The sequence below is a fragment of the Micromys minutus genome (genome assembly GCF_963924665.1).
Source record: "Micromys minutus genome assembly, chromosome: 1".
Lineage (NCBI taxonomy): Eukaryota > Metazoa > Chordata > Mammalia > Rodentia > Muridae > Micromys > Micromys minutus.
Genome location: NC_137969.1, coordinates 87,517,834 through 87,532,742, shown reverse-complemented (window position 1 = coordinate 87,532,742; position 14,909 = coordinate 87,517,834). Strand labels below are relative to the sequence as shown.

General features: G+C 41.9%; 1 protein-coding gene across 2 annotated transcripts in view; it reads left to right on the top strand.

The window, feature by feature from the left end:
- Window positions 1-3,845: 3,845 nt before the first annotated feature.
- Window positions 3,846-14,909, top strand: part of CD34 (CD34 molecule) — a 22,254-nt gene continuing 11,190 nt past the window's right edge. For both annotated transcript variants that reach the window (XM_080932927.1, XM_080932928.1), the window contains exons 1-3: window positions 3,846-4,002; window positions 13,064-13,231; window positions 13,875-14,134. In XM_080932927.1, coding sequence (XP_080789053.1) covers window positions 3,924-4,002; window positions 13,064-13,231; window positions 13,875-14,134 — 507 coding nt within the window. In that variant the 5' untranslated portion in view covers window positions 3,846-3,923. The remainder of the gene's footprint in view (window positions 4,003-13,063; window positions 13,232-13,874; window positions 14,135-14,909) is intronic.

Genomic DNA, 14,909 nt, shown 5'->3' with positions numbered 1-14,909 from the left:
ATACCATGTCATCTCTGGGCCAAGAGCTAAGTTACTTCTAAACTGCTTATTTATTGCTGACCTTGTTCTGGCCCCTATATGTTCTGTCCCAGAAATGCTGACAAAAAAAGATGGCAGCCCATAATATTGATAAGCTATGTATGTGTAAGTGAGTCTCAGGCCAGGCCTCTTCCAGTAAAACAACTGTACTTGACTGCCTTATTCCATAGCCTCTTTTCTCATCCTAATATAAGTTACAACCTCCTGTTGAAAACACAAGATCCAGATGATGCATGTATTTGCCCCCCATCCTAAGAGGATTAGACTTCCCCAACTCTTGTCTCTTGATTCTGGCATTTTATGCCCCAAATAACCTTTGTGACTGCCTCATAATAATGTGGTCTGAACATCCCTGGTCTGCATCCTTTAGAATGGGTTGCCTGCCATTGAGACAGCCACAGCATCAAGATAATTCCTCACAAGACACTGAGTCTGAGAATAAGCAGACCAAATGTTCCAAAATTTACTGTCAGTACGTGCTGGTCTGATTATGTCTAAGAGCAAAGGAGGGGTTCACTTTTAGAGTGTGGATTCTCACTGCTCCTCTCCAGTACCTGGCATTGCCACCATAAGGATCTTTGCATACTGGGACAGTCCCTGAGTGCTTTCAACAAATTTAAAAAGAATATTTGCAGCATGGGTAATGGCAGAAGCTGTAGTCCCAAAGTATGGAACTCAAAAGATAGAAATTTTAAAAATGCTTCATTAATGTCCATAAAAAGTAACTTAACATGTAAGCTGAGATTCAACTCCTTACTAATTTTATATAAAGGTGTTAAGTCTTGGATTATAAAGACAAAATGACGAATGTATTTTAAACTTCAGACTTTTAAAATCTGATTTAAACTTATTAAAATCTTTAACCTCTATAGTTCTTTTTTTTTTTTTTTTTTTTTTGCTAAATTTCATATCCTAATTTGCAAATTTAGATCTTAATAGTATTTGGGGGCTCTGCCCTTCTGGGCAAATGAACCCATTTAAAGATGAATGGGCTATCCAGGGAAGTGGTCGGGATCCAGACTGAGTGAGCTTTAAGCTCATTTGTCTTATCATGTGAGTCCCTCTGACATGCTATAATGTAACCAAAAAGGTTCTCAACAGACATAGTTGATGCAGGCACTTAAACTACTAATACTCTAGAACCATGAAGCAAAATACATTTCTGTTCTTGTTTTTAAGTTTTCTTTTTTTTAATGGGAGGGGAAATTCCTTTGAAACAGGGTCCTGTATACAGTCTGGACTCAAACTTGCTAATATAGCTAAAAATGACTTTTATTTCCTCATCATCCTGCTTCTAGCATTCTCTCTTCTTTATAAAGTATCAAGCCTCAGACATTTTGTTAAAGTAACTAAGATATTTGCTGTTTTTCACATCAATGGCATTATATATGCCACAGTCTATTTTTGCCTGGTATGAAGTCGGTTTTGCAGAGGATGGGAAAGTACAGGACAGTCGGTGTGTGGTCAGGACCTGTAAGACCTCACCAAGGGTCCCGCTGAGCAGCTCTTGATACTTTCCTTTTGACACCCTCGGCCTTGAGTGGGGCAGCTGTAATAACTAATGTCTTCTGGAATCAGCTTAGGGAATGAAGTGTGACAGCAGGGATGTTGAGGGGCAGGCTGGGACTAAAGGAGAAATGACTGCTCAATTCTACCCGGTCTGAGTTGTCAGGAGGTTGAGGGAGTAGGTGGACTTGGACATGTGCTGGGAGAAGGTGTGCGAGCTGAGTGATGTGTCTCAGTGACTGCATGCTGAGGGTTCTGCAGACCAGAAAAATTATAGTTTTGGTTTCTCCATGGAATGGATTTCTAAACCCCCAGATGTCTAAATTCCCTTTCCTTACCTGATGCTGAACACTGCTTTGTCCTTACACTTACACTTGGGAGGTATTCTTTTCCTTTCAGGACCTCTTGAACTTTAGCACGCATAAGAATGGCAGACAGCACATACTACAAGTTAAGATTCTTGGCACTCAGCCTTGATTCTAGTTCTGTGTGGGTTTTGCTTTCAGAAACTTTTGCATGGGATCAATATCTCTCACTCTCCTCCCCCACTCTGCTCCCAAAGCTAGTTAAGAAGTTAGGGTCCCATTTCCCATGGTCCAAAAGACAATAGATATTTAAAGTAACCAGAGAGTCTGGAACAATGGCACATACCTATAATCTTGCCATGCAGGAAGCTGAGGTAGGATTCTTTTGCGTCCAAGGCCAGTTTGGGCTACAGAGTAAGATCCTGTCTCAAAATACTTTAACTAATGAATGAAACTAACAGAGAAAACATCTGGAAGTAAATAAAGGAAGTAATGAACCAATTCCTTTTCCACACAGGACAGTTTACCTACCATGAAATGATGAGCAAAATGTAGGTACCTGAAGCAAATCCACTTTTGAAGCTGAAGAATTAGATGTAGTAGTAATTTCTTGCTAGTTCATGTCCCAAGGACCAAAATTTAATTTTAAAAGCCCATTTTGCAATCCTTTCCGACCCTGCCTTCAGGTTCTCTATCACTAAATGTCAGCTGCACTTTGACACAAACTCACTTAATGCCATTGTGCTCAGTCAGCCTCTGCCTTTATTGTGACGAAACCTCCGCTCCTTGTTTCAATGGTATGATACGTAACTAAGAGTTTGGGTCTGAAGACTGATACTCTTCTTCTCAACCCAAAGGTGTATTAGGCCCGGGATAGACAACACACACAAACAAATCCACGTCCCTCCTGGTGTTAGATCTTCAGAGGAATAAATACAGAAAGAACTCTCGGGTGTTTGTCTGATCTCTCTCCCTTTAGGCTACGTGAGCAGACAGTATAGGAAAGGTAGGGCTAAGTATTTGTGGTCATCATCACAGACCCCTCTGTGCCTGATCCTGACTCCTACCTGCTGCTGCCATCGGCCTTGTCTTGCTCTTCTAACCTCCTGCCTTGATCTCCCTGACCTGTGACTAGTCTGACCTCCCAACCAGAGCCGTGCAATCCACTGCACCCACTTGAAGAACCGCTGCTTGGGGAAGCACAAGGAGTGCTCAAAGGTATGTTAGGTAGGGGAGGGTAGGAACCCAAGGAATCCTTTGTCTGAAGGGAGAACAAGTAAAGCTCCCATAGAACCAGGAAACTGAGATCCAGGGATGAAGAGGGACACTGGAGAAAAACCATGTGCTATGGAGTAGCTATACTGTCCTTATGGTATTGACAATCGCTATGACCCAAATAACTAGGAAAATGGGGATGATCACAGGAAAATTCATATAAATCCTGTGGATGCTGAAAAATGACTATAAAAAAGAGATGGCAGGATAGTAGATGGGCCGGACATGTGAAAAGGCTATTAGTGCTCTATTCCTGCTCTGGTCACTTTCAACATGCAGCACAGATTCTAGCTACTGTGAATATCATGTCTTGGATTTGTATTACTTCCTGCTTAGCTGAAAATCTTACTCCTGTAAGCTCAGACGTAACAGCGGCTTCCTACCACACTTAAAACTTGAAAATAAAGAATTCAGAAAGGAGAAATTTGACCCTGCCCAGATGCAACCAAGATGACACAGGGTTAAAAGTGAAATAGAGCAGTTTAAAGACCTACTGTCCGATCTGCCCAGTTAGCTAGCGGCTGACTTGGCAATCTTCCAGGTCATCTGTCTGCAGCCCCAACCTCACTGCTCAGGTCTAGGGCCTCTGAGTAGACCCGGAACTCCAGCAACAGCCAAGGAGAGGGGCTGGCCTCACCAAGACGCAACAGGGAGGGCATAAGCCAGCATCCCCCACCCCCTCCGGACAGGGAGCAGGGGAGGAGAGCCAGTATCCCCCACCCCTGCGCAGGGCGGAGGAGCGTGTCCCGCGCCGGGCCGCCTCCTGCACCGAGCGCATCTCCGGAGCGGTGCACGAGAATGCAGGTCCACAGGGGCGCGCGCGCGGGGCTCCTGCTGCCATGGGGCTCGGTAGCTCTCTGCCTGATGAGTCTGCTGCGTGAGTATTAACAGCTGAGGGCTAAGGGGGCGCCAGGCTATGGGCCGGGAGGAGGGAAGAAACCAGCCGCTGACCTCACCTGGGAATCCTTCGCTGGAACTAGGTGTGAGCTTACTCTGGGAGTGCTGGGGGATGCCAGCTCCTCTGCGTGGCTGAAGGTGCAAAGCTCAAAGTTGGAGCTAGAACGCAGGCAGAAGGAAGGAAAAGTTCCGTAGCTCTCCTTAATTGAGGAAGCAAGGGCCCAGAGTGGTCCAGAGAAGAGTCCAGGCAACCATTGGTCCCAGGACATGAACACATGAACGTAAAGAATTGGTGAGGGTAGCCATTCCCAATAAGGGCCAGGAAACCTTCAAGGAGGACTGAGGGATGTTAGTGGAGGAGTCTGGAATAAAGAACAGGCAGAGAGAGAAAAAAGGACAATTTTAAATTTCAGATTAGAAAGCTAGAGTCGCCCCTGCAGAACCCATGCAGATGCTAGTAGGGAGGTGGTTTGGTGTACACACGGAGTCCTTCTGCTCACCAGTCCTCCTCATGCACAAACATACATCCTTCGCTCTTTGCAATTTTCTTGCTCTGCTTCCCTTCAGATTCTAAAGCTAGTGGACAGGCCAAGACACCTCCTGTTGCCCACGCATACTCTTACTTCTTAAGCTCTTCCCCTCTTAGGTTGGTAAAATATAGTTTTTACTCAGTCTATAGCAAACTTTATTGCACTGGAAGATGCTTTTCTTCATCCCAACTCATGTCCTTTTGAGATTTTTCAGTGTTGTGAATCACTCATTTTGCTTTTAATTTTGGGGCTCCTAAATCCCCATCTGTACATCTTAACGGTCACTCACCATGGCTCTGTAGAGTGACCTGGTTCCACCCACAAGACCTCTCTGCTCCCAGTCTTCTGTGTCGTTGCCTTTAGGTCCACCCCAGAGAGAGCTGGCTGAGAAGTTCAGTTATGTTCTCAGCTCCCTTGATTGACAGCCCTGGACATGTCCATTTAGATGGAGTAAAACTTGCTTAGACTGGAAAGACCAGAATGATGCTACATTGTGTACACGCGGGTGACCGCGGGCTGGAGTCCTCATCAGATGGTCTGCAGTACTCTTTTGGTTACTCAGCTCAGCACTGACCCAAGCCTGGGTGGAGAGCTGTCTTTTCTTATTTCCTCAGCTGGCCAGTGTCAGCCTTGTCTTGGGCTGAAGGGAACAGGGTGGAGGGAGCAAAAAAAAAAAAAAAAAAAAAAACCTTCTGCAAACCTTGGGGAAATATGCTGAAGATATCAGTGTCTCAGCTTTAGGGTAAAGGGCAGGACTGGGGACACCATTCCCAACCCAGCTAGACTTCATAAGCCAGCCAAGGCTCTGTACTTTCTCCAAGAACTTCCTAGAGTTTGTGTTGAGATTCTTTTGTTTGTTAATACTATTATTTTCTGTCCTGGAATAAATTAAACCAATAACTTATGTAATTTAAAATGCCCATAGTAAACAACTGTGCTGTTGCTATTGGGAAATTTGGTGCAGAATGGGAAAGTCATTAATAAGAGATAGGTCTCTTCTGTTCTGTGAGAAGCTAATGTAAGCACCTACTAGGCAACCACAAGTGTCACTTTTTCAGGGGTAAGAGAAATCAGTGACCAGAGTCTGGGTTGTGACTGGGGACAACCAGGTAATACTTTAATGCTCCCACTGACCTAAAAGTCTTTCAGATAACTAAGAACCCTTTTAACCTTCCCCCGGGCCTGTCTTTTCCTTTACTCTAACACTACCTCCAGCTTCTACCCACATTCCTTTTCTTCCTTTGGATTCTTTGAATCTGATGATCCCACAACTATATCTGGACTGGGGCTGCATGTAAGAAGGGAAAAAGAAAAGGGAAAAGACTTTTATCAGATATTTCTCCAGAAGGGAAAAGCCTCCGCCCTTTACTCCCTGCTAGATAGTAAGGAGGAGTAAGAGTTTAGGGACTGCCAAGTAGTTCAGCAATTTGAGTACTCTCCCTTGAAGAACTAGACCAGGCTTTACAACCTTTGCAAATGTACTTCTTCATCTTGGTCAGCTGATAAGCAGGCAAGACTCTAGGCCTCTCCCTTATCCCTCTGGCTCCACACCCTTGGACCTGTTCTTTTGAGTTACCCTTACTGCTTTCCTTTCTTGAGTAGTCTTTGTCTCCAAAAGCTCAGAGTAAGGAGCACCAAAATTGTAGCAGATAAAGTTGGGGACAAGATTCTGGAAAAAAATAAGCAAAAGGGGAGCAGATTCCACTGTTGATGATCTTGCTTAATTTTCTTGGGATTTCAGGTCTGAGGGGCTGAGCTTACTTTCAGGGTTCCTCAGCTCAAGGCTCCAGTACTTGGGTTTCCTTCTCTTGTTGACCTTGGTTCATCTATCTAAATGTCCTGTAATGTGGCAAATTAAAAATGTGAAGGGACAGAAAAAGAACACAAATTCATCTCTAAAAGAAATGTCCATAGTGGCCAGGGCAGAATTTACATATTATGGGTAGGGGGAAGCTTTGAGGTTTCTAATGATAATATTTTCTTTTTATGTTGGCTAAAAAATAAAGACTTAGTGTCTTTAAATTTGCTATCAAGTGTCCTGGCTGTGCCACAAGGAGAATGCTGCATGCATCTTGGGGTGAGGTAAACAAATTGGAAGGCCTGGCAAGGTACTTTCCTGGACCTGCACTTGGGATGGGCAGGGAATGAATCATTTCCCTAGTGATGCAAAGGAAAAGGCCTCCTGGCTTAACTGGGAAGTCTGCTACTTCCTGGAGTGGAAAATACAAGCAAGCCCCTTAGAAAAGTAGTTATCTCTAGGTAGTTTTGCTCCATTGCTTAAGAAAATGTGTAAACGCTTCTTTGGGTAAGAAATCTCAGAATGTTAGGCAAGTTCTCAATGTTCAAGGGCAGGCAGGAGGCAGGGTGGCTAAGTGGGAAGTAGAGTCTTAAGTCAGGTGGGTCAAGAGAACAAAAAAGGGTGAAGCTCTGCCGAGCCGGAAGCTTTAAAGGGAGATTTCTTATAGAATGGCTTCATTAGCACAGTATTAACTAAATTTCAAGATGTGCCACTCTCTCTTCTGCCTACTCTGAAATTTCACTCCATGCTTTTAAACCTCTAGCAAAAAGTGCCCAAGCATAGAAAGTTTGCCAGAGAAGGACTCGGGAGACTGAAGAAAATGCTGCTTGGCTGGCTGACCTGTAGAAATGATAATAGTGACCACAGCACTCAGTGGCCATCCAGGAATGAATGGCACCAGAAAAATGAAAGAAATCCAAGTAGAAGCAATGTCGGTCTCCGTAGGATCCACAGAAGTGACAGGAGGAAGAAGAGCTATTTGAATATAGTGGGGAAATCTCAGGGTCGTGTGGATACTCAGTCCAGTTTATGCTGACTACTCTGCCTTACCTCTGAAACTAAGGAAAGTTTCTGTTGAGCCCTTTGTTCTAGTCCAACAATGGCTCAAACTCATGGTGCATAACAGGTGTGATGTGACTCTGATAAGGTTTTTTTTTTTTTTTTGTTTTTTTTTTTTGATTGCTGACTTACCTACTAATGAGCTCATCCCATAAAAAAGTATCAAACTGCATTTAGTTCTCCATCTGTGTCCCTGTGAAATTAGCCTTTTGCTAACTTCTAATCATTGTCCTGTTTCTATTATTTGGATTGCCCCAAGATGAATCCAGTTTACATGAAAATCTCTAAAGACCTGTCTAGTCAGCCCCAGTCCTAGAGAGATTTGTGTAAATTACATCAATGCTAAGGCCTAAAGGAGGAAAGGAGTCAAATGGTCCCTTATTTTGTGTTTTCTTCAGAACTTTGTAAGATCCTTTGCATGTTTGTGGTGCTTAAGGAAAAAAAATGCACTTACTATGAAAATGAAATTAGTCTCTAAGAGGGTTGTTTACAAACTTTTTCTATGTAGGGTAATCAGAAAGCATCCCGAGCTTGGGATCCTGAAGTGGCTTCTGATGCATATAATTTTATGACACTTGAAAACATAGATGGCATGTTTGACTGACTGACTGACCACACAGTATCAACCCTAGCACAGAACTTGTCTTAGGAGCTAGAGTTTGCCAACTCCTCATCTGGGTGAAATAAAATCAGATCTTTGGCAATGTAAATTGGATTCTAAAATTTTCCTCATTATATGGAGATAATTGGATATCTTCACATAGTCACTCCCTAATTTAATAAATTTCCTCTTTGAACAGAACGTTAGGGCCAGCAAGATGGCTCAGTGGGTAAAAGTGTTTCCCATGCAATTTAAGGACCTGAGTTTGATCCCCAGAACCCAAATGGTAGGAGAAAAGTGACTGTAAATTGTCCTCTGATCTCTGTGTGTGCTGTGGTACATCCTTGTCTGCGTGCATCTCCCTCCCCCTCCTCCTCTGTGTGTGTGTGTCTTTGCCTCTGTCTCTCTCCCTCTCTTTCACTTTTCCCCTCCCTTCCTCTACTCTCTCTTTGTCACACACATTAATAATAATAATTAATAGTAATAAATAATGAAACTAGAATGCTGTGGGTGGTGAGAGTGAACAGTACTGCTCAACCCTGTTGCCTGTCCTGACATTGCAGGATCTGCCAAGCATCCCAAATAAAATACATCATCTATGGTTAAAAAAAAAAAAAAGTCTTGACATTCAAGAAAATTTATATCTTAGTTGAGGAGAAAGACAGTTAAACCTCTCCTGAGGAAGTGACTTGTGGGACTTTGTGCCAGATGAGTGACAGAGATAAGTTCTGCTCTGCAAAAGCAGAAGGAAGAACCCTTTCATGACGATAGTCAAAGACCGGACAGTCTGGCTTCTTTGTATTTCCTTGCCTTCTTTGTTCCTCAGAACAACCAGGAGGCAGGGCCTACTTTGATTTCATTTTACAGGAGAGGTTTTAAAGTTCTCAATTGCCTTGGAGCCACACATAGGACATAGGATAGAAACAGCAGGAACATCTATCTGCAAGGCTTGGTTGTCCTCTTTGTCTTTGGGCAGTTCTGCCTTCAAAATGGTAGTCCAGTGGCTCACCTCTTAGGGATGTGACTTCACCACAGGTATATTCAGAAATGTGCTGGCTAGGGGCTGGCTGAGGAAATGATCAGGAAAAAATCATCAGAAAATAACTAAAACCATCCTGGTGTGGTGGTGCACCCCAGTAATCTCAGTGTTCAGGAGTCTTAGACAGGGAGAACAGGAGTGTAACACCATTCTTAGCTAAAGAGAGTTACATAAAGTGTCAGTAAGCCTGGGATACGTGACATCTCTCTAAAGGAAAAACAAAACAAGACAACAAACAAACCCCCATCTCTAAAACTAAAGATATCTGAAAAAATTAGACTAAGAATGTTTGAAAAATTACTTATCTAAGTAATAACTTACCAAATCTTTTAGAATATGTAACCTTTTCATTAAAACCAGAATATATATATACATATATGATATATATGTATGTATGTATGTATGTATGTATGCTAGTTTTATAAAAGCTGGAATAAAAAATAAAATCTCATTACTAATATTAAGTAAATATTTTGCTTCTTCAGAGTACCTACCCTACGGACTTTAACTTTCATGACTCAAGTGTCTGTTTTTCATTTTAAAATTTTAGTTTCTTAATTTTCAGCTGTTGCTTTTCCCTATATGTTTTTAATTTTCAGATTTGACTAGAATATCAGAATAACCAGACTTATATTAATATTGTATTACCTAAGTAAGTACCTGTAAGATTGCTGTGAATTTCACTAGAAAAAAAATTTGGTGTTATATCTGTTGGTGTCTTAAAATCATCATTTAATAACTTGCCAATAGCTTGTCTCCTGTCTTGTTCCAATTTTGCTAAGTGAAGATTGACAGGAAGAGACTAGAAGGATGACTTAGTGATTGAGAGCATTTGCTGTTACTTCAGAGGATGCAGGCTCAGTTTCCATTTGGCAGCTTACAATCTTCTGTAACTCTGGTACCAGGGGATCCGACCATTTCTTCTGGCCCCCTTTGGCACATATGTGGTAGACCATACCTACATAGCTACTAGAATAACTAGGTTAGAGTCTTTGAGGTGGCACGGGACAGATTAGGAACTAAATTCAGGAGCAGGATTTTACTTAGTTCTGAGTTACTTAGTTTCCTGAGGACTGAGAGAGGGGCTCTTCCTCATGTCCAAGTGGAATGGAAGAAACGTTTCCTTCTTTGTTTTTCAGCATCTGAAAGGCTTTTAGGGAGTGCAGTCTTGTCTTACAGCACGGGAATAAGAAATTCGGAGAAAAAAGGCCAGGCCAGTGTTTGATGGTTTAGAGTAGTGAATATAAGAAGAAAGAGAGAACAAAGAGACACATTGCCAGCCTTAGTAGAGCCTTCCTTTATGACCCTTAGTTCTCCAGAAGAGCTCTATAGGGTAAGGCCCAGGGATATATCACAGAAGGAGCTATGCTGTAGTTTGTAAGTCAGGAGTGGCTCCTGACCTAGGGTTATGGTAGTCTTCTTGGTAAGCTAGTTCTTATATAGCTCTTCACTTAGCCTTGCTTTCTGTCCCTCTTCTTTGTTCTGTTCTTGTAGCCTCACAAGCTTTGCTGCTTACCCTAGGTTTAGAGCTATACATCTGTCTTGGGTCCTCTTTTCATTTGCAGTCTGGCCAAAGAGTGGGAGGGATGAGGCTGCTACAGCTGGGAGCCTATCCCCAGTGGGTCCATGGCTAGCTTGGATCTGGAGTTGATTCGCTGTTCTGGAACAGTCACCTCTGTCTTTAGAACTAGCAGCGGGTCTTTCTTCACATCTGGAAAAGTTCAAAATTGTTTGTCTGGGTGAAGGAGGCCCCTTGGGGGAGGGGTTCAAAAGCATGACATCATCTCAGCCTGGCCTGGTTTCCTTTGGGGTTGGGCCAACCTAGACCAGATGGGATTCCCAGGAATTGACGTGTTTGAGTCGAGCAAGGAGGGTGTGGGCAGAAAGAAGGATTTCAGGGGGGAACTCAAGGGATATCTTAGAATGGTGCATTGAGAATATGATTCCTTTAATTCGATGTCTGAGTGCTACCACCACTTGCCCTTATAATAAATTCATGTTGAGATCCTTAACAATGACCAAGTCAGCAAGACCGACATTTGCTTACCCAAATGATCTTATATTCTTCCCCTGACCAACAACTTGATGACAGAGGTTTTTCATTTTTAGAATGAAGATAGTAATATTGCATTTTCCCCTATTTACCTGACACATAATAAAACACGATTTCTGTAGTCAATATTGATATAGTCTGCTTGCTACTGGTTGGGAAGATGGTAAATGTAGGAGATGAAACCCTGGCTAGCACCTATGAAAAACATTCTTGGCCTTGGGTTGACTAGAAGCTAAAATTCTGACTTCCTTCTAGATGTTGATGGTAATACTAATCAGCCTACATTATTATTGGCCTTAAAAATGGGAAAAATACAGATTTCAATCGGGAATGTTTAGAGATATACTTCAGGTGTCCTTGCAAATGGTATTACAGTTGTCAGCTATAGAGCCTGAATCAGTTCCTAAACAATTTACAAAGAGGCCCACATCCTCTTGTATTCTTGAACTTCACATGTATAGCTGAGTCCAACTTGTAAACTAAAACAGCTCATCGTCATACCTTATCCATACACCTTCTCAGTCACTGAGAAAGCTAACTTTGAATCTTGAACTTTAACACTTTTGGAATTCAGTATATGTGACTGGTCAGGACAAGATAAACCTTGGCCCCAGCTTGCTTTTCTTCCCTTCTTCCTACCCACAGTTTTGGCCCCAGTCTAATTCTTTCCTCTTCTTTCTACTAATGATACTGGCCCCAGCCCACTTTCCTGACTTGCTTCCTTCACATGGCTCAGGTCTACAGTGTGGGGTATCTTGCATGTACACATGGGACACTAATATACCCATATGCTAACCCCTTTCACTTCAAACAATTACCCTTGGACCTTGGAAGTACATATTATGGTACTGAAGTTAGAGAGGATGAGACTATGGTACTGGAAGAATGAAACATCACAGATTAATGCAGGTCTGGATTTGAGCAAAGAGCCATTGGAGCTAGGTGTATAAAGACTTGTAGTCTCCAAAGTATGATCTAGAAGGGACGGTCATACTGGTTTGTCTATACAGGAAGTAAAACAGGCTATGGGACACATAAGGTACAAGGTCAAGATTCTTCTTCCTAAGTATAAGGATATATTGAAGAATGTACCAGGGCACTCATAAGGGTATTCATAGGATACATAGATCAAGAGTCATTCTAAATTAGTAGTTATTCATTTGTTAATGACTGACAATTCATGTAAAAACAGAAAACAACCTGTATTTAAGGATTAGACTGAGGTATGCATGCTTGGAGTATGTGGTTCTGGTAAAGCTTTCTGTCCTTCTTCTATGAGACAGAATGAAAACCAGAACTCTTAGTTCTCTAGTCCCATCAAGGTGAGTTCCAGCTGAGAACCTCCTGAAAGAAATCTCCAGGTTGCTCACTGCAGTTGAGTTCTTCATTTAAAGGAAATGATAATGGGTTTGAAGGTCCTTAAGTTTGTAAATGTGCAAGACTGAGAATAAAAAAATTATGTAAGGGGATTTTTTATAGTGAAAGTACAAATCTACACTATTTATTATAATTAGTACATTCGATAGAACTTAGCCAAAAAAAAAAAAAAAAGAAAAGAAAAGAAAGAAAGAAAAGAAAAAAGAAAAGTGTGTGAAATGGAGCTAGGAACATAGCCTTCCTCACATTTTCAATCCTTGTATTGTTTAGAGAGGTGATATTTTGTATCTTGGTATTTTGCTAAACACATCACAAACATTGACAACTGTGTTGCTACAGTTTTAGTTATTTGTGACATTCCTGTGCTTATAAATGTTTAGTATATTTCATTAGAGAAATCCTAGTAATAGAAAACTAATCTGATATCTAGGAATACGTTATTGATGATTTTTCCATTATCATGGGCAGCAACAATGTTCCAGTCAGATTCACCTAAAGTCATGAAGTTTAATCAGGTGTTGTCATGAGGCTCCGAGGTCAGGTTCTAACTTGTCCTTATTTCCCTGTAACCTCTGGGTTCACAGATCTAAATAACTTGACTTCTGTTGCCACGGAGACTTCTACCCAAGAAATATCTTCATCAGTTCCTACAACTGAGTCCGTTGAGGAAAATATCACATCTACCATCCCTGGAAGTACCAGCCACTACTTCATCTATCAAGACAGCAGTCAGACCACACCAGCTATCTCAGGTAACCAGAAGCACTCAGCTAGTACAGCATGTTCCCCCACCACAGATGGGATCATACAAACCAATTATACAAGAGAGGGTATTCTTAAATAAGTTCTAAACAGCTTTCTCCATGTTGGAAACATTTGTAGGCCATACATGACAAGTCCATCCAGAATAGGACTGATTCTCATACTAATGCTAAGTTCATCTGGTATAAGTAAGGATCAGATTGGATTCCATTGATTGATGTCTCTGCTCTCTCCTAAGTGGTGGAAGGTGGGTCTAGGTCAAAGTATCTAAAGGTCTTCTGTAGGATAAAATCTTCAGTGTTAGAATTGGAGTGCACCATGACTACGTTCTAGATCTTGTATGTCCAAACAGATACCTGCAGACCTCATGCATCTCAAGTTAGTTACAAAAGCAGTCCAATATATTTGTGATGATAACTTCATGTTACAATGTTAATGAAAGGGTAGACACTCTTGTTTTATATTATAGATATGGTTCTAACAGCTGGCTTGAAATGAATTGGGTCAGGATTAAGATATAAAGTAACTATACCCTCACCAAATTCCTATTTCTGTGCAGAAATTCACCAAGTGTGATTGTGTGTTTCTGAGTATATTGTACAGATGCATATATACTGTTTTGGTATTTTCCAGAGACTATGGTCAACTTTACAGATACCTCTGGGATACCTTCAGGCTCTGGAACTCCACACACTTTTTCACAACCACAGACTTCCCCGACTGTCACACTGCCTACTACTTCAGGCAGTGCTTCCACTTCAGAGACGACCTGGAAGCCCAGCCTGCCATCTTTAAATGTTTCTGATTATTCACCTAATAATATCAGCTCTGAGATGACATCACCCACTGAGCCATATGCTTACACATCATCTTCTGTCCCAAGTATCATTGAGGTGGGTGAGTTGGGCCCCAAATGGCATATTATCCCTCACTGCACATAAAAGCATGAGATTTAGGTATCTTGGAATTAATACGGAATATGTACTTTATATTGCTAGACAGGTGAGTCAGGAAGAAGATGGGGAGAAGAGGGTGGAGTCTATTGAGAAGTCTGATCTGTGCTTTAGGTTCTACATTTTTGGGATATTCTTAGAAATCCTTCTAGTTCTCTGATTCTTCAGAGGTACTATTTCCCTTTGGGAATATTTGTATCTGTCCCCTGTCTACTGGGGTTGCCTTTCTTAAAATATCTAGGGCAAAGTATTTCTCCTATATGTGCGGGCTTGGTGGCTTTCCCGGGCACAGAATGACAGTGAGAATGACACCCGCAGAATTGAGAACTGGACATGTAGGAGTGGTAAGTTCAGTGTAACCTTCTTGGCCTTGAGCCTGTGGCAATCACCAGCTGTCAGTCTAAAGTACAGAAATTCGAGCATGTAGCCTACACACAGGCATCAGGGACCTAGTTTTTTGTTTGTTTTTAAAAAGAGCAGATAAATGCAAAGACCCTTAAGGCCAAGAGAAAAACAGGTGTCACCAAAAGCTGTCTGGCCACTCCATTGTCTGTGTGTAATTTACTGAGGAGAAAAACAAAGAAATTTCCTCTTATACCCTTTAAGCACCACCTAAAAACAGGGGTTCCCAAGATAAGCAAATAGCCTCCTGCTTATGGTCTAGATTTGCTAACAAAGGCTCGATTCTCTCATGACATGGAAACAGACAATGTAA